This window comes from Lonchura striata, chromosome 24 (assembly GCF_046129695.1).
Source record: "Lonchura striata isolate bLonStr1 chromosome 24, bLonStr1.mat, whole genome shotgun sequence".
Lineage (NCBI taxonomy): Eukaryota > Metazoa > Chordata > Aves > Passeriformes > Estrildidae > Lonchura > Lonchura striata.
The window spans coordinates 3,378,438-3,402,484 of record NC_134626.1 but is presented as its reverse complement, the minus strand read 5'-3'; the positions used below and the strand labels follow the sequence as shown (position 1 = coordinate 3,402,484).

At 52.2% G+C, this 24,047-nt stretch overlaps 1 protein-coding gene across 1 annotated transcript in view; it reads right to left on the bottom strand.

Annotated features, from left to right (window-relative positions):
* PRDM16 (PR/SET domain 16) overlaps positions 1-17,822 on the bottom strand; it is a 298,172-nt gene extending 280,350 nt beyond the window's left edge. Inside the window, exon 1 of the mRNA XM_021534304.2 lies at positions 17,610-17,822. Within this exon, the coding sequence (XP_021389979.2) occupies positions 17,610-17,646 (37 nt within the window). The 5' untranslated portion in view covers positions 17,647-17,822. The remainder of the gene's footprint in view (positions 1-17,609) is intronic.
* Between the last annotated feature and the right edge of the window lie 6,225 nt (positions 17,823-24,047).

Below are 24,047 nucleotides of genomic sequence, written 5' to 3'. Positions count from 1 at the left end.
ATTCTGCAACCTGTCAGCCCAAACCGTGGGGAAGTTATCTGGGGGTTCCAGCTGGATCCTGTCCCTCATTCAAACCAACTTTCTTTCACTTATAATTGAGAACAAATTCCATTTTCATCTGTGACTGAACTTTTTGAGCCCTTGTAGCTTCAAGTCAGCTCATTAACATTACTTAGACACCGGTTTTATAGTTGAATTATACCATGTTTATACTGTGGAATTCCATTACTTAATTGCTTCACTACTGGAAATTTCAGTGGGGTTCTCATTTTTCGCATAAATCTTGAGGATAAACATGTTTCTGTATTTCTCTTACTTAATTAAGTGCATGTTTCATAAAAAAAAAAAAAATAGCCAACATAGACAAATTAGGCAAAGAATCATTTGTTTAATCAAAGGGGAAACTCGCACCGCAAGTGAAGGGGGGAAATTCCCGAAGCTTTGGCTCTTGCTTCTGGTGAGTGCTGAGAGCTCCAACTCCTCCAAATTCTCCAAATGTGTTCATCCTACAGAAAATCTGTGCTGGGACTCACTCCCACAGGGCTCTTGCAGCAAAGGAAAAAAATGGGGAATATTCCCTGTGGAATAATGAGGTGGGGCTGAAGCCAGGGTGGCTCCAGGGATGGAGGGGAAGGAGCTGTGCCAACCCCTCCACCCCACACCAAGGATAATTAAATCATGGCATCATTAAGGCTGGAAAAGGCCTCCAAGGTCATCAAGCCCGACCTCTGACCACACAGCAGCCCACCAGCACATCCCTCCCCAGCATCCTGCCATGGAAACAGCAGCACTTCCTCTCCCCTCTCCCAGGAAATCTGCCCTGCTTTGCTTCTCCTGGGGTTTTTAGCCAGGTAAAATGTGGAGGATCCATTTGGATCATGGCAATGGTGGATTTTGTGGGGATTTTGTGGGTTTTTTTCCTCTGTGTTAGCCAAGGTTTTAATAAAAATCCCTCAGCAGAACTTCCAGCTCTTTCCCTGTCCCACTGCGGGAACACAAAAGTCGTTCCTGCTCCTTGTTTGAAGGAGAGAAACAAGAAATTAAACCAAGAAATAGCAGCAATAAATGTCTGAATTTTAGGTCCTTAGCGGGATCATTTTGTCTTTTCATAAATTTGATTCCCCCTCCGTACAAAAGTTTGCACAGCTGAATAGTCTTGGAGTTCAACAAGGGATAAAATAATGCCTCAAAATTAATGATGGCTGGAATTAAAGTAATTAATGTTTTCACAGCTATTTTTCTATGATATGAGCCAAGCAAAGAATACTCTTTTTAAAAAGAAGAAAAAGAATTTGTTGCCAGCAAATTGTGCAAGGTCTATTTTAGCCACTCATTCATTTTAATTCTGATTTCTGTTATTATGGATCTTTACAGTGTTCAGGTCAAGGTACAGGGAGAGAACCTGAGCTTTTCCTGCAACTGCAAAATGACTCAGAGAGTTCATTTCCCTTGCTGGAATCTCCCACCACCCCACCTGTCCCCTCCTGCAAAGTCAGTCAGACATTTGCTATTTATCCCATGCTGCAAAATTCCAGCACTTGGCTCCAAACAACTCCTTTTGCCAGTAGCTGCTCCTACAATAATTGTGGAGATAAAATTCATTCAGAAAAAATCCCCAATTTTAGGTATTCTCTCCTGTTGCCCTTTAGAGGTGGCATCATCTGTCCCCTCCACCCTCTCCTTCCAGAAGTTTGCCCTGGCACACGGCTCTGTGTGTTTAAAAATACTGAAAGATCCTATTTGGGACAACATTTAACTCAAATATTTTAGGAATTACCACCTGGCAGCAGCAGCAAGAATCCATGGGAGCATCAGGAGTCTGTGTCAGCACCTCACTGCTGAAACCCAGCCAGGCTGTACTTCCCAAATGAAATCTGCCTGCACAGCCACATCCCCTCCCACCCCACAGCAATCAGGGCATGCACAGGCTCCACTTGGCCACATCTGAAGGCTGGGCTAAATTATAATTAATAATTTATCAATATTTTTAATATGACGTGATGGGCTCCGGTTTTCCTCCCGTTGAGGCATGTGGGGTGTCACAAATGATGGCCCTGTGACACCAGGGGAAGGTTTGTGCACAGGAGTGGCCTCTGGCAGCCCCTGGGAGCCCCTCTGGGTGCTCACACCACTGCAGAAGCTGCAGTGAGGAAAAGGTTTCCACAGGTCCAGGCAGAGAGAAAAATTAAGGTATTATTTTTGAACCAAAAGAGAGGAAATCTGTGTTAGATATACAGAAGGAATTGTTCTCTGTGAGGGTGGTGGGGCCCTGGCACGGGGTGCCCAGAGAAGCTGTGGATGCTCCTGGATCTCTGGAAGTGTCCAAGGTTGGAACTTGGAGCAGCCTGGGATAGTAGAAAATGTCCCTGCCCTTGTCAAAGATTTGGAACTCAAAGAATTTCAAGGTCCCTTTGAACCCAAACCATTCTGCTTTTATGATTTTTGACCTTTGCTTCGATCCAAATGCCCCATCTCCCACATTTCAAACAACAAGTTTGGAGTCTAGATGTATAGGTGCTTCCAAATTTAGCTCACACATTCCCACTGATGTCTACAACACAAAACCTTCTCTGACACCCAAAACCAAGTGGGATCCCACTGCCCAGGGAGTTCTGTGCAGCTGGAAGGGTTTGGGGCAAGTCACCTAAAAGATAAAGGATGTCACTTGGCTTTCCAGGGAGTTCTCTGCAACTGGAAGGGGTTTTGGGTTTTAAATCACCTAAAAGATAAAAGACATCCCAAAGGGTTCTTTGCAGCTGGGAGGGTTTTAGGGCAGGTTACCTGAGAGATAAAGGACATCTCAGGGAGTTCACTGCAGCTGAAAGGGTTTTAGGGTTTTAAATCACCTAAAAGATAGAGGACATCTCAGGGAGTTCTCTGCAGCTGGAAGGGTTTTAGGGTTTTAAATCACCTAAAAGATAGAGGACATCTCAGGGAGATCTCTGCAGCTGGAAGGGTTTGGGGGCAAGTCACCTAAAAGATAAAGGATGTCACTTGGCTTTCCAGGGAGTTCTCTGCAGCTGGAAGGGTTTTAGGGTTTTTGATCACCTGGAAGATAAAGGACAGCACCTGGCTGCCCAGGAATGCTCCTCCCTGAGGCACCTGCAGCAGCCCCTCACCCCGGTGCCCTCCTGGCATGGAAGCAGGGTTGGGTTTCCAGCAGCTGGGTCCTCCTGCCCATCCCTGCAGCACAGGGGGGGTTACCCTGGCGCTTTTGATCCTTCTGGCAAGGCCCAAAATCGTTCAGGTGTTGGCACAGAGAGGCCTTTTACTCTCATTTCCACCTGCAAACCCTCTCCCCTGGCAGCCAGCTCTGCCCCAGGCCGGAGCCCTCTGGGCGTGGAGCTGCCGGTGGCTTTGGGAGCAAACCCAGCAGCGTTATTCCATTTGGGAGCAAACCCAGCAGCTTTATTCCATTTCCCCCCGCTGAACAAAAGTATTGAGGTCTCTTTGTCAGGGAAAAGCCGGGCTGGATTCCTTTATCCCCCTGCCCTTGGCGCTCACAATGCCACACTGTCTCGGGCCCAGGAGGGGAGGCTCCCCAGAGGTCCCCACAGGATTCAGGGCTCTGGTAATGGAGTCCTCGCCCTCCGTGCAAGCAGCAGCCTCCTCCAGGCTTCCCTTTGAACGAGGCTAGTCTGTCAGGCCTGGGGAGCAATTTAAAACCGAGGGGAAAGGGAGAGCTTAGGTGGAGAAGAATGATTTCTTATCAAAGCTGCCAATAGAGGAGACCCAGGTGGTCGGGCTGAGGGCGATCCCAAAGGCTGCAATGAGCAGAGAGATTGAGGAATAAACGGGGGTTTTAGCAGCTCAGGCCAGCCTCAGGAGGGGACAACCAACACCTCTGGCCTGGTGTCCTCCTGAGGGTGGAAATGCTGAAATTTACTCCTAGGAAACACCAGATCCACAGGTTCGAGCATTCCAGAGGGGGCTGGGATCTCAGAAATTCCCTGAAATGTATTCTACACATCCACACATGAGAGAGAGGGATCCCAAAGCCTGGAATGAGCAGATTCAGGAATAAATGGGGGGTTTTGGCATCTCAGGCCAGCCTCAGGAGGGGACAACCAACACCTCTGGTCTGGTGTCCTCCTGAGGGTGGAAATGCTGAAATTTCCTCTTAGGAAACACCAGATCCACAGGTTTGAGCATTCCAGAGGGAACTGGGATCAGAAATTCCCTGAAATGTTTTCTACACATCCACACATGAGAGAGGTGGGCAATGGGAAGCCACGAGAACATGCTTGGACACGATGGCTAACAGAGCTCTTAAAGCTGCCGGGGCTGATTTTGGGGTGCAGAGCAAGAACAGAGAAGGTTTTGTGGTGATTTGGGTGATTTTTCAGTGTGTCTCTCATTTGGGGCCCTGTCACCTCCACCCTCCCAGACCTATCCCATTCTGTTCCATGCCTCATCTCAAGTGAAACAGAATTCTCATTTCTCTCTGCTTTCTGGGATTAATAAAAGCAGTTTGTGTAAGAAACAAGCCAAGTTTTAGGAATAAAGTTGTTCTCAGGCAAGGAAACTCAGCAACTGCTGTCACCAAACAATTGGGGCTTAAAAACATTTAAAAACGTATTTTAAAGCACTGTCTGTGCACAGGAAACATCCCAGACTTCGCTGAAGACATTGAGAGTTTTTCTAATACCTTGAAGTGCAGGGGGGGAAGTGTAATCTGTTTTGATAACTCCTGACATTAAACAGCGATAAATAATTAAATCTGTTTAACTGTTTCATTAACTAAAGATAGATGGGGAGAGCTCCACAGATAGAATATAGATCAAAAAGATTGAGGCTGGCTCTAAATTCCCCTGATGTTTTATGACACCATTTGTATTCTGTCACTCACTAGCTTTATGTATAGTCCAAGCTGTGAACTGAATACCCCATTCAGAAAGGCACTCACTCTGCATGTTATTGCAATTTAATATTTTCACACACAGACACATCATTATCTTGGAACCCGACACTGCAAGGAGAATTCAGTAATTTTTCAAGAGTGCTGGTTGTTGGGTTTTTTTTTTTTTTGTTCTAATGCAAGCACCAAGGCACAAGGATCTAAATGGCCACTGCCAATATTTAACCTCTACAGAGATACATCAGCAGGTTGGTACTGGGATGTTTTGGGGGTTTTTCCTCATTTTAAACATCATGGCAAAAGAATTAAAAAGGAAAATTAAGAATCTGCCACTGTAAACAAGAATAAAACTCCTTGAAGAATTATAACTTGTGACTCTGAACTAGAAATACAGATATAAAGTGTATATATTGACATGGAAGTCCTCCAGGCTGTCTCTTCAGTCTTCAATTACCAAAACATTGCCTTTCAATGGGATCATCACACTTATTCTGGGATTCTGAGGGGGCAGAAATACACATTACTCTGGGATATTTGAGAAGAATCAGGCACACAACTCTAAAAATTGCAGATTAAAAAAAAAAAAAAATCAAGCAAATATTTAAAAGCCAAAGCACACCAGAAAAACTTCAGAAGTGGAGACAAAGGCAGGGCTGATTTTTTCCATGGAGATAAATCCGTTTTACCCCAGCCCCTTGGTGGTTAATCATTAACCAGAGCTGCACAGGGACCCTGACAGAAGGAAAAACTCTTTCTGTGGAAACACCACGGATAGCCCAAAGATTCCAGGGCCTCCAGGATCTGCTCCAAAGCCCTGCAAAGTCCATGGGAAGACCCCCAGGAAGCACCAAGGTTTGGAGCTCCCAGCAGGGAGATGCTGATGCTGCCCAGCCATGGGGAAGGTTCCCTGGAGCCCCTGAAGAGCTGCACAGGGGGAAAGGCAAAATTCCATCCTGGAATTCCCAGCTCCTGCTGCTGAGGTGGGCACGAGGCTCAATTTGCTCTCGGGATTTCCACAGGAAGAGAAAAGGAGACTCAGAGCAAAGCAGGGCTCCAGGAATCTGCCTCTATTTCATTTCCCAAAGCTCTGGATTCTGCAGGAAATAACCAGGAATTCTCAGGCAGGGAGGGTAGGCAGGGCCGTTTCTGGGTGCTTTTTCTCCAGATTTGGGATTGGAGCTGAGCATTTGACCCACCAGAACCTCAGCTGCCCCAACCCAGCCTGCAGGTCCTTATTCCTGGCCTGAAAAGCAAAATTCTCCAATATAACACAAATATAACACAAATATAACACAAATATAACACAAATATAACACAAATATAACACAAATATAACACAAATCCCCTGGATCTCACAGCCACAAGAACACCAAGGAGGTGCTGAGTGGAATTAATTATGCAGCAGGGTTTTTTTCTGGTTAATGCCCCCAGACTTGTCTTCCAAACTGCTAAACCACAATATTTAATAATAAAAAAAAAAACAACAAAAACCAACTGTTTGATGACTGTCCATTGGGTAAAAATAGATTATAGGTGGTTGTTAAATTCAGGCTCCTTTCCCCTAATCTACTACAACAGATACTGCTGCTCCAAAAATCAATATTTAGCTGGGAATTGACTCCTGGTCATGGGAAAATCTCTCTGGCTGTGGCTGGAGATGATGCTGGCACCACCAACCTTGGGGACACCCACCCTCCCTCCAGAGCCACCCAAAAATACTTCTTTATCTGAAATGGGACTTAAAAAAGCCAAGAGTGAGTGAAGGGAGGAAATGAAAACCACACTTGGAAACGTGGAACATCTGCATCCCCCACCTGCTGCTCGGAGCAGCTGTGGAGTCCAGCAGGATCCTCAGGGAGTTTCACAGGTTGGTGGCTCTGCTTCACAGGTGCACCCATGTTTTATACCAATAATCATAAACCCCTGAAATAAATGATGTCAGGAAGCACTAGAATTGTCTACAAGGTCTCAGCTGCCCAAATATTGTATCTGTGTGGAGAAGCAGGAATGTCTGGATGTCTGAGGGAGCAGCAGTAGCTCCTCAGGCATTTCCTTGAGGACACCAGTGAAGATAACTTGGATTTCCTGCAGGCTCACCTGAGAAAATCCCTCCCTCATAAACACTATCAGGAACAGAGGGCAAAGAACCAAATTCTCTCCTGGACTTTCCCTGGATAAAGACTTGCAGGGAATTCTAGCAGGAAATGTTTAAGAAGTCCCAAAGTAAGCAAGATCTGGTTTTATTCTCCTAGATGGGATACATGAGCAGAACTGTTGCTGAGCAAAGGGCTTTTCAAAGTTCTCCACGAGGTAGCAACTCCTTTTAAATCTGCCTATTGTGCCATGTAGGGATTGAAATTTATTTTATCCCTATGTGATAATTCTGAAATAAAATATATGGTCGCTCGCAAGTTGTGCAGGTTCTTTATTTCACATTGAGGCAATAAAATATAAAATGAAACCAGCCCTTTTCTATAAACAGAAAAAATAAATGGTGGAGCAATTTTATACTACATGAACTCGCAGTGCAGCCATTTAAAAATTCATTTACATGATTGAGCCCAAAAGGTCCATTTGCCATGAAATAAAAAACACTAAACACTGTCCTGAAAGCAAAGAAAATGCCAGACTACAAGTAAACAAAAGCTTTTTTTTATTAGTGTCTGAGATGGAATGAAAGATTTTTAAGCCAAATATGAAACTTGCAAAAAAAAGGGGAAAATCTGGTGCAGCAAATTCAACAAAATCATCCCTCGGATGGAAGGAAGGACCTCGGTGGGAGCTGGACCAGCACAAAGGTGATTAATGAGACATTGCTGCTCCAGAAATCACAGTGAGTGCATCCCTCCCGTGTCACAAATGGAACAGCTGAGGGTAAAATATTTTTTTAAGCTGGGAAAATGACTTTGTCAGCTCAATGAAATGCCAAATTCCTGCTTTTCCTGCATCCTGGAGCAGGTAATGTTGTTTCAGTGTGCACCGAGTTGGTTTTGTTGTAATAACAGGGCACAGGAGCTGCCCCCATTCCAGCACTGCCCCATTCTGCAGCTTTTCCATGTTCAGAGCAAAACTTTGGGTCAAACTTCCTGCATTTCCTTCCAGCCAGCAAATCCTGCCCCCAGAGAAAGAGGAGAAACTCTTGTGCTGACACAGCCCCGGAGCTGGGGCTGCTCCCAGCCTAATCCTGCACCTAAACCCAGGTAAAGCTGCTCCGTGGCAATGATGGAAAAGTCTCTTTTTTCCCCTTCATCCTTCATTTTTCCTGGCACCCCACAAAGCCCAGGCCACCAAAAGAGAGCTGTGATGCCAAATCCCAACCCTCCACTGTTGGAACCCTGATTATTGAGAATTTTAGACTTTCTGTGCTGCCAGGCTCTGACCCCCAGGAGAACCCTGCACTGACATGGGGCTGTGGAGAAGCTTCCAAAATTGATGATAAAACTGGGATTTTGGTGTGGAGTTTGAACAGAAGTGTGTGATATCAGAGGGTGGAAAACTTAGAGTTTAAGGGTTTAGAATATAGGAATATATATAAAGCAAGATGGAGATTTTAAGGCAGAAGCTGGTCCTTCTTCTTCACCTTTTTCTTCATAGATTTAAGTGATATTTTGCAATAATCAACCCTCCACAGCCACTGGCACCACTCTGTGCCCTCCAGACCCAGGAGAGAAACTGCCCTGAGCTTCTTTAGTCCCCCTGAAGTGATTTCACCCCGAGTAGGAAATAAAGCTGATTTTTCTCCTGCTCTGCCACACCAATAAAACAATAAATTGGTATCACTTCCAACAAGGTGCCGCTGCTGTAAAGTTAAAGATAGGGAAAGAAAATGAACTACTGGTTATGACAGCAGGGGAAGGGAGAAGAAATAAATAAAGCTGAGTGCGTGCAAGGGAGCAGATGGCTCATGTCCAGTGTGGCCCATCCTCTGTGGATTACTCCCCTGGAAAGGAAGTCCTTGCCACTTCAGAAAATAGCAATCTGTCTCAAAAATGCTGAGGTTATAGAATTGATCATTCCTTAAGTTAAGGAGAAAAACCAACCCGAGCCAAACTGCATTTCTGCAGCAGATATTGATCTGCAGAGGCTGAAAGTGAACCCCCTTAAAGCAGTTCTAGACCCATATTTGTACATTTTATTATGCACATGCACACAAATCTCTGGGGCCGTGTCCTCAGCTGGTGAAAATTAGGTTCATTGATGTTGATGCTGATTTACATGAGTCGGGGATCTGGCCTTGCATTTAGAAAAGAAATCCTGAGTTTTTGCAGTTTAAGCTCAGATCAGGCACGGGTGCTGTGCCCAGCCTTACTCATGGGTTACACATCCCTTAAACCAGCCCTGGGTGCTGTTACACAGGGAACAGATTCATTTCAAAATCAAAAAAGAGCAGTTTTGTGGCTGGATTGTGGCATCTGAAAAACACCCGGGTGGGATGAGGGGGTACAGCCAGGATCTGTGTGTGGTGAGGATTTGGGTTCGGATGGGCTGTGCTGGGCTGAACCCAGAATCAGGACTCGGGGCTGATTTTGGGAACTCAGAGTGGGATGGGCACAGCCTCAGCTCTTCCCTCCCACCTCAGAGCCCAAAGGAACACCCAGAGCTGCTTTGGGATGTTCCCCACTGGGTCTCATGGGAAGAAAAGCTGAATTTTTGAATATTCCTCATCTGCACTGCTTAATGAAACTGCTCCTTGCACTTGCCCTCCCAAAACTGGAATTACAACTGGAGCAACACAAATTTGGTTCAAAAAAAACCCTGAGTGCTGAGAGTCCATCTCCAAACCATGGAGCTTCAGGCAGACAGGAGGGGATTTTCTGCTGGGGAAGCAACCCATGAATCATTCAATAAAGCCTCCATACGATAATGAATAGCCAACCTTCTCTGGTGGTGATAAGATATTTTAACTGAAAACATCAGGCCATGTTTAAAAAATGATTACAAATTATTTTAACAGTGTATTTGCAGAGGGTTATAAAAACAGCTATAATATTTTTGTCTTGGATTCTAGAATTACCAGGGTGACAGCTAATGCAGTAATGATTTGTTTCAAATGCCAGTGTTTAAGCTGTATAAAGCTGATTTTATACATTTTTCCAGTAGGCCGCATTGTAGTTAATGAAATTAAACACACCAATCGCATTTGTCCCCAGGGGATGAGGAACTGAACACGCCACTGGTTTATTTTTTTATTAAAATAAATTGCAGCCAGCAAGATGGACTAATTGCCTACAGAATTGAAAAAGAAACATTCCATTGATATAATTAAGCCAATTTTCATGGACAAAAATAGTTATAGTGGATATAAAATAAGCAGAGCATTCAGGGCAGTTTGACTTCTCCCCAGCTCTCTGTATTTTGTCCAGAACATTAACTATTAAACAAATATGGATCTCAAACGGGCTGACAGCGTTATCTGGTAATGATGGCTAAATTGATCCCAATAGCTGAGGCCAGGCCATTGTGTCTCAGGGCTCTGCTGGGAGAGTCCCCAAGCCAAGAACAACAGAGAAGCAAAAATAAAAAACCCCAAAAAACCTTAAAAAACCAAAAACCCACCACCTCCCAAACTGGACCTTAAAGCAAAACACCTGAAAGATGTAAAACTATCGAGGCAAAAATTAATCAGCACCTGGTTTCTCTTGGGCTGCCACTTCAGCCCCGCGCCTGTGCAGCCCCTGCTTTGGGGAGGGCTGTGGTGCAGCCAGCCCCACTCTTGTCCCCAATATAATATAATATTATAATAATATAATAAAATTATAATATTATAATAATATAATAAAAAAAGGGAATGGTGAAGAGAAGACAAAATCCTTCCACAGCAGCTCGGCGCAGACCAAGATTTGCCGTGATGGGAGCATTATTCTGTGGCCTACTGGAAATAATTTGGCTGTCTCAGTCCATTTTCACCTGGCAAATGTCTCCCCAAGAGGACCAGTGGCCTCGTTTGCAGCACAAAAGTGGGTTCAGTGGTAAAGAAAACCCCACTTTATTAACTAATTTTTTATAAATTTGGGTAAAACACTTCTTTTAGGGCGCATGATGAAAGTTCCGTCGCCCTCTGAACAGAAACTTTCCTTCCTCCCGCTGTCCTGCACACCTCTGCACAGAGAAACACTTAAATCCATGGAAAAAGAGTTCATTTTCCAAACCTATCCACCAAGACATCCCTTACTGCAAGGCAATTTCTTCACAATTAGAGAAAAACGAACAACCCAATGATAAAAAATCTCCTTATTCAGGGTATGAGCATTCAGAAGCATGATGTACACTCAGTGCAGGGATGAAAGCCACATTTCATTTTTATGAGCAAAGAAGGTGCCATCACTCAGGGAAGGAAGAAGAGGAAGAATTCCTCCTCGGGACAGGGACACTCCGTTACGGATTTGGATGGTGCACAATGCAAACCCAAGTGCAATAAAAATGAAAATAAACAGCCGTGAGGAGGTAGCGCTGATGCATGAAAATCCATTAGGAAAATAAAAGAAATAATAAGGTCGTAGATCTTTTCCACTCCAACATCCCTGAACTGAAATTCCTCCAGAAAAAAAAAAAAAAAAAAAATTAAGATCAGAAAGTCCAGCAGGAATTTTGGGGTGGGGGGTGGGGGGGGTGGGGTGGGGGGGGATGCCATATCAACAGGCTGTTACCCAGAGTGGAACAAATGTTTTTGCAGATTCCCTTGGGATGTGTCCATCCCCAGCTGCAGACAGACACTGTGGACATGCATTTATTGGTGTGCTGGGCTCTCACCCCCCCGGGGATGAACGCTATCTTTTGGGAAATAGGCACGAGAAAATCATTACTCAGCCAAAATTTGGGTGTTTTCCCTTAGCGTTCGGAGTCGCGCTACATCGGAGTTTGTCATTTAAATAATCTCTAACTGGGGGGGAAAATAAACACATCCCGTAATAGGGGAGAGGCAGCAAGTTGTGGAAACAAAGCCTGAGCTCGTCCTGGCACACCGAGGGCACAAACAACCCCAGGTGCCACCAGCCCTGTGCCACTGCAAGGCTCTGGGTCGGGAATGCAGCTTTTTATCCACTCACCAATTTCACACAGTTGAAGTTTTAACGCAACAAGACGGCGGGGGAAATTATAATAAAAAGAGAGAATGGAAATTGGACAGGTAGAAGGGCAAAAGCAGCTCTGAAAAATGTGGATTCTGCTCCTGATCCTGTCACCAGGAGCGGGCAGGGATCCTGCACACTCCTCCTCCCTTCCCCAGCCCTGCCGGAGGATCACAACTCCTTCCCCAGCATCCAGGTGGCTCCTGAGCCTCACCTCCTCCGTGTTTGCAAACTTCTCAGGCCTTTGTCTTTAAAGCACCTTATTAAACAGCACAGAGCTTTTATAAAACACCTAAGCCGCAATAATCATAGCCATCATCACAATAATAACACTCCTCACTCAACGGGGCCTTTCCCGGCGAGAATCTCCGGCTGCTCTGCAGACACCAATGAGCTCAGGCGCGCCTGGCGAGGCGATTTCCCCGCGGCACGGGAGCTTCCCGAGCCATTCCCTCCAGGGATGGAGCCCGGCGCTCCATGCGGAGAATTCCCCGCTCGTGGAACGCCCGAGGAGCCGGGCTATCATCGCAGCGAGGAATTCCAGCGCTGCCGTGCCGTGAAATCCAAACTCCTGCCTCGCCTTTTGCCTGCGAGGGAGCGGGGACGGGGCGCGCTCCAGGTGCGCTGCGCTTCATCCCGGCGGCTCTTCCCCATCCTGCTCCCCTCGGGGCTCTGCGACCCCGCTGAAATCCAGCAGAAGGGCAGTCCTGTGCTTTTCCCGACCTCAGCGCTTTCCCCAGGTATTTTTAATAGCAGGGAAATGTTGGGTTTATTTTTATCCTCCCGGCTTATTAAAGACCTCCCGTGCTATCCCTGAACTCACACAGCAGTCCCAGTGCAAAGCCTAAAAATAAGCAGGTTTAGGTGTTCGAATTAAAAAAACTAAACATGAAGTACAGATTCAGTCCGATTTCTTCACAGAACATTCTGGGTCGTGACCGTACAGTAGCTGTGATTTTAATGCGTGTTTTAAGACCTTTGTATGCGCGCTGCCAGCCCGACAGACAAACGCCTCTGCACAGACAGACACGTCTTGCACCGGCACGGATGTTTTACAGAAAACGGGAATTCGGTGAAATCGGGAATTCGGTGAATTTGCGATAATGTGCCTTCCTCTGACGCACTTCATAAACTTATATTTCGGTGCAGACACGCCGGTGCCCCGTGATGTGAACACACGTGGATGGGCATCACACGCACCTCATCCGAGCTGCTCGGACACCCACGGGCACCGCCGGGGGCAGAGCCAGACCCAGCCCGCGACCCCTGCAGCACTTGGGCACCTCGGACCTGCCAGAGCCCCTCGTCAAAACCCCAGCCCGGTGCCCCCGTTTGCCAAGTTCCTGCCCAGGCCAAGGAGAGGACGTGCCCTACAGTTGTTCCCTCCGTGCTTTTTTCCCAAATAAACCACGCGGGACGAGTGGGGCAATTGATACATTATATTTGTAGAATTTGGAGGGCGGCGGGGCGGGGGGAAAGAAAAAAAATAAGAGTAAAGTGATCTCAAATCCTCGGCGATTTTTGTTGAAGTGCTAATTACGCATCACCTTAATTAGCGGATCAAACCCCCCCACTCCCCGCCTTCCCTGCCCCGCATCCCTAATTGCCTAATTGAACAGATCCGGGGCAGGACAGGGGGGGACCCAGGCACGGTGGGACCCGGCGGCGGCGGCCCCGCACCTGCGCCGGCCTCCGCACCCGCGGCCGGGCTCGGGAGAGCTTTGGGGACATCCCGGTCACCGGGGGCAGGGCACCGGGCCGGGCACAGCGCGGCCGCCGCTGCCTCCCTCCGCTCCCCGGTGTCCGCCCTCGGGGCTCTGGGTAGGGACGGGGCAGAGGGAGAGCTTCGGAGATGGGAAAAAATCGAAACGCCCCAAAGCGCCATAAATTTTCCTGCTCCGGGCGTGCTGTGGAAGAGTCTGTGGGAGCACGAACGGAGCCATGCGCCGGGAAGTGGCGCTTGGGCTCCAGCTCTGCGTTCGCTCCTCTCCCTCTCCCTTTCCCCTTCACTGTCTCTTCAGCCTTAATTAAAATAAAATTAATAAAATAGCACTACACGGAAAGCCTGTTCTCTCCTCGAAGGCGAAGCCTGAAAGCGAGGAACCGGTGCCGGGCACGGCAGGGTTGGGTTCACAACTATTTTCCTGCCAATCCAGCCTGCCCGGAGGATGCGCCAGCGCTGCCTGAAAACTCCGGCCCCAAAGCGTGCCTCGGTCCTATTCCTACCAGCGAAAAGCAAACGGGGCTGCAGGAATATCAGCCACCGTTTGCCAGCACGAGCATTTCTTTAAGTCTGCGATCCTGCCCTGCCGTGCATAGCTCGGTGTTGTAGTCGGACTCTGAAATTCAGGGATTTCGAAAGGAAACGAATTCGCTTTAAGCGTGCAGCGCCCAACTCCCGTGTCACTCGCCTCCCCTGCATCCTCTCTCTGCCAGCGGCGGCGAGACCCCGCTGCTGCCGAGCCTTCTCTCCGCTCACCCAGATTTTATTTTCTCGCGGAAGGACGAGGCCCTTGCGGCCGGGGACACGGCGTGGCCTTCTACCTGCCCGTCCCGCTGATCCCCTTCGGGGCTGCGGGCAGCCGAGCCCCCGGAGCCGCGGGCACAGCCCGGCCTTGCGGGGGATGCGGAGGCAGCGCTCACCTGGGCGCCGGCACCCCCGGGGCTGCTGCGCCTCCCGGCACCCTGAGCGAGCCTCGTCTTTTGATTTACAGCCGTTTCTGAAGGTTCCGGGAGCCACGGAGCGAGCGAGAGCCATTCCCGGCTCCGGTTCAGCTCCGCTGCCCCCCGTACCTGCCGCTCTCCCGGTGTGAGTGGCACCGAAACCGCGGAGAATTCCGCTCCCACCCCAACGCACACGCGTTCGCCCCTTTCCCCAGGCAGGTAATATTGTCGAATTCCCAGCGGAGCCTCACATCTGCTTAAAATATTGTCCAATGAAATGAAATTCTCCAGCACTGCGTGTTTTTAAAGCCCGGCGCGCCGCTGCCTCGCCCGGCTCGGCGGCCGCGCACCGGGGCCGTGCGGGCTCTCCCGGCGCCCGCAGCCGCTCCCGGGGCTGCAGCAGCCGGGACAGCGAGCTGGGAAGGGACCTGCGGGGTTCCGTGCGGTGAAAGAAGTTGTGGCTACCTCGCCGGGAAAAATACAGCGAGATCTCACACTCGTGTCCGTGTTGAATCTGTTCGGCAAATAAATACTCCTGGGATATTGAAACCTTAGCTCTGGACTACTGTTTTGAACTGTGATCCCTAAAAAATCCTCGGCTGAAACCCCATAAACCGTTGGGCCTTGTATTGTATTAAACACCTGATTTTAATCAGGGCTCAGCCTCCGAGCAGGCGCTTCCAGGCGCGTTGGCGGCCGCGGCTCCGGCCGCCGGGAAGGGCTCGCTCCCGGCTGCGGGGCTCCAGCTCTTCCCCGAGCTCCTGGATATCCTGAGATATCCTCAGATATCCAGGCACCGAAAACCTTTCAGCCCTTAAGCTGCAGGAGTTCACGGGGGGAGCGTGGAGAGTCCCACCCGCGCTCAAACGCGGCCGGATCCGCATCGCACCCACCAGGGACACATCTGTAAAAACCCGCACTGAACCCGCCGGGGCACATCTGCAAAAAAAAATCCCGGGGCCTTTTCAAAAAGTAAAAAGAAAGAAAAGGAGAGGCGAGGAGAACAAAAAATAAGAAGAAAGAAAATAAAAGTAAAAGTGAAATATTCCCCCTTATTTAACCATTGAACTTGGCTTTTCCAGCCAAGAGAGCTCTGAAAATCATTCCTCACTTTAAAAATCTAAAACAATAAGTGACGACTTTTAAAAAAGTTATTATTTGAACGGGGACGCTTAAAACGAGTATTTATTGAAAAAAATAAAATAAAGTAAAATAAAATCCCTGGATTAATTCAAAGAACTTCCCGTGTGAAGCCCCAGCGATGGGGTGACAATGACGACCACGAAAAGGGTCACCCATCCCTCCCTGAGCAGCTTGGTGCCCGTAGAGCTGAGGGAGGTGTTCGGGGGACACACGGACACGCTTTGGGGACAGGAGGACCTTCCTGGAGCGCGACGGAAAATGTCGCGACGCCAAGGTGAGCCTCGGGGCCTGGGGCTGCTGCGTGGCGGCCGCAAAACAGGAGCGGCGGCCGGAGCTCGGGGCCGGCGACAAAGCCGGCGACAAAGCGACTTCGTGAGGAAAAGCGGCCCCAGGAGCAGCGCTGCCTTCGGAGAAGGGTCCCCCCGGCACGGGGGTGCCATCCCGGGGGGCGGCACCGGCCCTGGCTGACCTCGGCGGCCTGGAAAGGCTCCGAAATGCCGAACTCGAATGACAAAATCAACCTCGGAGCCCGCGCGTGGCAGCGCCGGAGCGCCCGCGACCCCTCGGCAGCCGCGGGGAGAGGCTGAACCCCGAAGGGGCTTGCAAGGGGGGGCTGCTGCTCGCCATCACCTGGGGGGATCCCCTCACCTGGGGGGGATCCCCCCGCCCCACGCCCGGCTCTGAGCGGCCCCAGCTCCCCCGCGGGCTCCCGTGGAAACCCACGCGAGGAAGGGGACCGGGCGCCGCTGCTCGCCCGAGCCTTTTCCGAGCGCTACGAGCGGAGTTTGCAGCGGGGCACAGACTGCGCTGGAACTTCTGCAGCTCCAGGCACTTCGCACGGAGGCAGAGCGAAACAGAAACTAAATAATGGTAGTAGCAATAATAATAGTAATAATAATAATAGTATTAATAGTAATAATAATAAAAGGAACGACAGGCTGCCCGGTTTTCGGGATCCTGCGCTGCCACCGGAACCTAACAGGGAATCACCGAGGAACCATCCCGAGCCTTTGCAGCGGGACTCTGCGGGAGCGGGGGCAGAGAGGACCCGCTCTTCCCTACAAAAGCCACACTCTCCTTCCTCCTCGGAAAATCCAGTCTAAAAACGACTCGAAAGAAAGAACGAAAGGGAGAGGGTCCGCTGGAAGACGGAGGGAAAAAGCTGCGCGAGCCTTACGAGCTGCAATTCCACCCCCCAAGTAAATTTTAAAAAATTAAAAATTAAAGACACTCCCCCACACTCCCCTCCCCCAGACCTTCTTAACCCCCAGCTGGGACACCCGAGCTGCCTTCAGGATCTTCCCTCTGGACCTGCGACTCCAAAGCCCCTCACTGAGAGCGGATCCATTTTTGCTACAAATTCTCTTCCTTCCCTCTCCTCGATAATTGTTCCCGAGACCAGAAGGGTTTCTCCCACTCCCCCCCCGCCGTCTCTGCCTGTCTCTCTCCCCCCTCTCTCCAGCGCTCCGTCTCTCGGCTCCCGCCGGCAGATGCCAAACGCAGACCTCTAGCGCCCACTATTTCAGGAGCCGGGAATATTATTTCACAAGACTTGGAACGACTCAATAAAAAAAAAAAAAAAAAAAAAAAAAAAAAAAAAAAAAAAAGTTGCTCGCTATCCCCTTTCGTCAACTTCCAGCTAACTTTCGCTTTTCTCCCCCGGCCCCGCAGCGCCCGCCGCCCGGCCGCTGAGCGCGGAGCGGCGCGGGGCAGCGCGGAGCGGCGCGGGGCAGCGCGGGGGGACCCGCGGCCGGGGGCGGGCGGCGGCGGCGGCCGCGGGGAGGGCGAGAGGGGCTGAGCCCCGCGCAGCCCCCGGCCCGGCTCCGTGCCCCCGGCCCCGCCGCCGGGACGCGGAAGAAGGGAGAGAAAGGACCTACTTTTGGGCAGTTTTCTCGCCCTCGCCTTGGATCTCATCGTGTCGGCGTGTGGATTCCTCTCCTCCTCCTTGAGCCCAGAAGCAGCTACACACTATCTTCATCTCCCCAGCATTGTCAGTTTGGACACCTTCGCACATGCGCACAGAGCATTCAATCTGACACCCTCACCAGGGCCAAAAAAACTTTCCAATGTATTCATCATCATCGAGCTGGTTTGGTCTTTTTTTTTTTTTTTTTTTTTTTTTTCTTCTTTTTTTTTTTTTTTTTTTTTTTTGGTCCTATCCTCTTCCTCAGACCACTTATCTCTGCCCCCTCCTCTCTGCCGGCACCACCACAGCCTTCCCCTGATCTGCCCCTTTAAGAAAAATCAGCCCTCTCCGCTCCTAACCCTCCGCACACTGACCTTACACACTGGACAATATTTAAGGATCAAGGTGCCATCCTATAAAGAGGTGATTATTATTATTCTATTATTATTATTACTGCTAAATAGCAATGCTGTAGAGAAAGTTTGTTAGTAGTTGTCATCTTGTAAACGTTCCTAGTTTGGACATGCTTTTGTTTTTAATCTGAAAAATGTTTATTTACGTAACTTTTCAACCAGTGTCTGTCTTTATTTTCTTCCTTTTTTTTTTTCTTACCCTTTTTTTTTAATTTTTTTGCCTTCTTCTCCCCCTTCGGCTCAGAGAAGGGGGGGATTGCCTAACTTTAAAAATAATAACTTTTAATATAACACAACTTGCTCTGTTGTGTTTTGTCGCTATTTCTCGTGTTTCGACCAGAATTTTTCCAGCGTTCTCTCCTTTATCCCCGGCTCGGGTCTGTCGCTGTTTGCGGGGTTTTTCCCCTCGGTTGGTCGCGGCAGCCGCGCCGGGAGGGCCCCGGGAGGGGTCGGGAGGGAGGGCGGCCGCTCTGCTCTGCCTTTCAGGTGGAAGGCAGCGCGCTGGGGCAGCGCTCCCCAGGGACGGGGGAAGCCGCCAGCCACCCCAGGAAAGGGGGGAGAGGAAGGACAGAGACCCCCGGAGCCCCCCAGGACCTGGCCGCCCCCCCGAGCGGAGGTAGCGAGCGCCGGGGCTGAGGCGCTTTGAAGAGAGGAGCGAAGTGTAAATAGCCGGTGATTGATGTGCTGGCTTTGACTGCGGAGAAAGCACTATTTTAATTCAAGTGGCCAGGTCAGATGGTCACGGAAGAAGGTTGAAAGGTAGGATTTAATGAGATTAATATGGAGAGAGGGAGAAAACGCGCGTCGTTCTTAAACATTCCATAAAATAATGGGGTGAGGGCAGCGCGGCGCTCCGCGCTGGAGGTGCGGACCCATCCCGGGGAGCCCTCGCACCGAAGGGCACCGCAAAAAAAAACAAAGCAAAACTTGTGTGGGTGCGTCAGGTCCCTGCTGGAAGCCATTCCGCCAGCTGCACTCCTGCCCTGCAGGTGGAACTGGGGAGGGGGGGAATATTCCTGCTAATTACCGGTTTTCCCCTCCTCAATAAACTCTTTAATTGCAAATGGGAGCAGAGGCCTTTCAGATGCTACCGAGGAGCCGGCGTTCGAGGGAAGGGTGGGGGAGCAGGAGGCCAAATAAAATAAATCCGTTTGAAGGGAACTCGGAGCCACGTGTCGCCTAAAATGCCGAAGCGGTGCCTGTGAATTCCTGCCTCGAGGACGCCGTTCCACGGCGCGCCGGGCACCCCGAGGTTGGAAAAACAAGCTCTTCCCAGCCTCACCGGTGAAACAGGAGCTCGAGTGTTTCCAACTCATTGAAATATTTCTTCCAGCCAGCCCGGACTCTCGCTGTCCCCGCGTCCCCCACCGAACCGCTCCCGGGACGGGCGGATTTCAGTTTGAAAACCTCGTCCCGGGTTATTTCTCGCTGTTATTGCAGCGGTCTTCTGGCAGAAGACCGGGTAGAGCCGGGAGACCCGCGGCTGGCCAGGGGAGGATGCCCCGGTAGCCGCGGCCCCGTGCCCGAGCCGGGGAACGAAGGTCACGGAGGGCTCGGAGCACCGGGCGGGCACCGCGGCCGTGCCCCCCGCAGCCCCAGCCCCGCTCAACGCCGCCTTTTGTTTTGTCGCCAAAATCCCCCGCATCTCCATCACCCAGCTCCCGCGGGGAGCAGCCACGCTCCACGCTCGGGCGTATTTGGGGAGAAACAAAACGCTTTCGGGGGTGCGCGGTTGGGGTGGGTGTGGGGGGACCAGGGTTGAGGTGATGCTTCTGCAAACGAAGCCACCGAGAAGCGATGGAAAGCCGCCGTGCTGGGGCTGCCCCGGTTGTCCCCGGCAGCCCGGCTCTGCCCGTGCCGCTTCCCCGGCTCCGGCCGCGTTCCTGCCGGGCCGAGGCGGCGGGGCCGGCTGCGGCGGGGCTCCCGCAGCCGCCGGAGGGCACGGAGTGGGGTGGCAAGGCTGGGCTGTGGCGCTTTGCCGGTCCAGGAAAGGGGGAAAAGGGGAAGAAAGCCCCCACTAAAAGAAAAAATACATAAAAGGGTGAAAAAAGATTGGGAAGAAAAAAATAAAACAACAGGAGAACGAATTTGGAAGGGCCGCTGCCGGGGTGTGCTGGCCGTGGGCTGCGGGGCGTGTGGGGAAGGACACGCTGCCACCCCCGACACGAGTGGGATCCCTTCCCGCAGCGGGCACGGGCGGGTGGTTGCGGTTCTGGCCCCGGGAATGGGCCCCGTTTGCCCGGCTCGCTGTGAGCCCGAGCAGCTCGGGGCTGGTGGCGAGGGCAGGGCCCGGGCGCCCCGGGGACAGCCCGTCCGGGACACGCTCCTGCTCCCACCGGGGCTGCTCCCCGGCTCCACAGGACCTCGCTGCATCCCGCTCCGAGGGGTCCTGGCGCTCAGCAAAGCCCCGCAGCGAGGTGTGCGGCCGGGCAGAGAGAGCTCGAACCCCCCCGGAACCCCCGAAGCCCCCCCGTGTCCCGGCGGGCGAGCATCCCGCCGTGGCCACCGGCTTTTCCAGCCTGCACCTGTTGGAGTGAGTGTCGCTTCCACGGGGAACGGCAAATGAATGGCCGTGGAGGAAGGGAGAAGCGCCAGGAAGCTGCTCGGCGCTGCCGGGTCACGCCGGGCGGCTGCCAAAGAGGCGCAGGGAGCCGGGGCCCTGCCCGGCCTGGAGCCGCTCCGTGCTCCGCCACTGCCCCAGGAACTGCCCACGGGCAGCCCGGGGCAGCGCGGGGACGGCTGAAGGGGAAAACCACTCCATCGGAGGCGGCCGATTTGCCACCGATAATTAATAATCGTCTCCTGCAGGGAAAGAAGCAGCCAAGCCGCTCTGCAGCACACGCGGGCCAGGGGCCGGGGACCCGCGGGGCTGCGCGGCCGGGCCGAGGGGCGTCTGTGGGGTCTGGGGGGCACAGGGGCGCGGGGGTCCCGAAATGAGCCCGCTCGGGGTTGATCCCCTCGGCCTCGCCCCTCTGTGCCCCTCCAGCCCGGCCCCGCTGGCAGAGATTCCAGCGCGCAGCCCCCGCGGCGTGGGGGGGTCCCCGCAGCCCTGGGGAGGGGGCGCTGGAGCGGCAGGGATTTCCGAGTGGGTTCCTCGGCATCGCCAGCACAAGCCGTGTGTTCCCAGGTGTTCTCCAGGGAAACACGCTGCAGGTGAAGCGCTGCGTGGGAACTGCCCGGCTCCCATCCCCGCGTGGCCCTGCCGGGAGCCCCGGGCTCGGGTGGGCACCCACGGGGGCACGGGAGAGGGTTTTGCGCAAGTATTTTCAAGCAGTAAAGAAGATTAAAATGGTTGAGCCCTTCCAGCTTGTCCGGGCGCTGCCGCACGCCCCGAGTCACCCCTTCCCGAGGATTTTCGCATCAATCCCTCCTTGTTTCTGCGCGCGGTCGCGGCGGGATTAAACCGGGAATTAAATATTTGAAACTACGCAAGAGCCCGGTGGCACAGGACGGGGCTGCGCTCCGCGGGGCTCGCGGATCAGGCGCCGGGAATGTCACACGCTTCCCTGGGGATTTGCCCTGCTAATCTGCCGCTAATTAGCGGCGGGAGCACCCACGGGGCTGGCGAGGAGCTGCCTCGCACCCACGCGATGGAGCAGCGCTCCCCGCATCCTCCCTGCCGAGGAATCCCGGCACCTCCCCGGCCCCGCTCCCTGCGAGCAGCCGGCGCAAGGGGGCGGAGAAGGACAGCCGGGAGCCCCGGGCCACCCCGGGCCACCCCGGGCCACCTCGGGCCACCCCGGGCTACCTCGGGCCACCCCGGGCCACCCCCGGGCCGCGGGGACACCGGGGCAGCCCCGCCGAGCATCCCTCGCCCCGGCCAGGCGGCGGGGACAGCTCGTGCTGGCGGCCGGGGAGAGGCGAAAACCATAAAAATACTAAAAATCAAACTCTGCAAAGGTGGCTGCGCCCCCCTCCCCGCTGTAAGGAGGTGGCGGGGTCCTCCCCCCGGTGCCGGGGCCGCACGGAGCCGCTCGGGTGGCTCCGAGCTGCTCTGCACGCAGGTAGAAGGTGATGGAGCTCAGGGATGTGTCACATCCTCCAGCTTCCAGACCCTTTCCTGAAGTGACCTATTTACACTCTCATTGGTTTAAATGAATTTTTTTTTCTTTTTTTTTTTTTACCCAAAAACCTTTGAGAAACGCCGGAACAAGCGCCGGTGAGAAGGGGAGAAATGGATGCATTTTGTACAGGGATGGGAAAAAAAAAAAAAAAAAATAATAAAGTCACTCTTGCTGGTCCCCTTAGCGATGAAATACAGAGGGAAAGATTAATACTGCAGCATAACCTGTGCCTGCATTCACTGTCCTGCACCTCTTCCCTGATATTCCAGATGCACTGAAACCCTCAAAATGACGCGATCAGACTATTTTTTTTTCTTATTTCTAGAAGAAAACACTGGCTCCTCCGGCCATGAAAAAACACCGTGTCAATTGCCATTTCAGATTTTTCAAAAAACATGTTCAGCTCTAAGAATTCCTCCGAATTCGTTACACTCCACCGCGCGAGGCTGCGCCTTGCTGGTCCTTGCTGGACCCCTCAGACCCCCCAGGTAAAAATTCACGTCCTAAAATAAGAAGTCGTAAAAAAAAAAGAAAAAAAAAAAGGAGGGGGAAAAGAAAAAGAAAAGCACCATTTACATTTGAATATCTAACTTGAACACGATTATAATTACAATCGTCAGACATCGAGCAGTGTTGTCTCCCATGAACAGACAGTTTTGGGGATATAAACACAATTTTAATCGTGACGGTCTCTGGGAATGAAGGGAAATTAGTGAGTTATAGCATTTTTTTTTTTTCCGACGTTTGATCAAAATATTTTTGCCCGGAGATTGCTTGCCAGATGAAAGCAAAATGGAAACGAGGTGCGCTGTAATTCAGCTGAGTTTTGCCATGGGAAGAGCCCGAGCTCTCTCAGGGCTGCGCTCTCTCCTTCCCGGGGGCTTTTGGGGACGCTCTCCCCTGCGGCAAGCGGCCCTGGCAGGCAGGTATGGCTGGGGCAATTTTCGATCAAGCATTTTGCAGCCGAAGCGCCGAATTCCGAAGGCACCACAACGACCTGGGTCGCCTTTTCCCTCGGAATTGCCAGAATTTCCCCCGATTCGAGGCTCGCAGGGGCCGGGGCGCGCTCCCCTCCCGCAGCTCCGCTTTTGGGGTTCCCCTTTTGGGGTTCCGCTCCTCTCTGCAGCCCCGGGCCCGCGGCCCCGCTGGGTTTGGGGTTTGCGTGAATGAAACCTTGTGGGGGTGGCGAGGGCTGAGCCCCAAATCGCCCTTCGCTGCCCTGCCCGAATTCGGAGCATCCTCCGCTCGTCCCCGCCGAGCTGCGCCCGCTCCGGGGGTGACCCCGTCCCCTGGGGAGCCCCGATGGAGCCCTCGGGGGGTCCCCTCACTGTCCCCTCACTGTCCCCTCACTGTCCCCTCACTGTCCCCTCCTTCCTCTGCCCCAGGGCGTGCGGGACTGCGGCTCAGCCCCTAAAGAGCAGCGCAAGTCCCCAAGGGGACACCCGAGGAGCCCGCGCCTGGTTCACTTGCGCTCCCCCGGCTAAGGACGGCTGTGGCGGGGCTGGCTGGATAATTATTAGCTATTAATTGAGTTCAAGACCTTTTTCCGGCGCTGGGAAATGAGGAGCCCGAGCAGCGATCCCAAGGAGGAGCTGCCCGCAGCCCGGAGCCGCGGCCGCGCCGTCCGGGCCTGCCGCGGAGTCCCGGGGGCGGGGAGGGGGAAGGGGGGGGGAAAAGGGGCGACAAAAATTCATGAGGTGAAAATGATAGAAAGTTCAGAGCGAGGGGTTGATTTCCGAAACACCTCCGGGAGATGAGAGGGAGCGGGGGGAGAGCGGCGCTGCCCGACGGGGCGGGCCGGGGGCTGGGCCGGGGTCCCCGGGCAAGGTGAGGAGCGGAGCCCGGAGCCCCCCCGGACCCCCAGGCAGCTCCTACCGATGCCGCTTTCTTATCTTTGCACGCTTCCACCTTCCAATTAAAGTTCCCCAAATT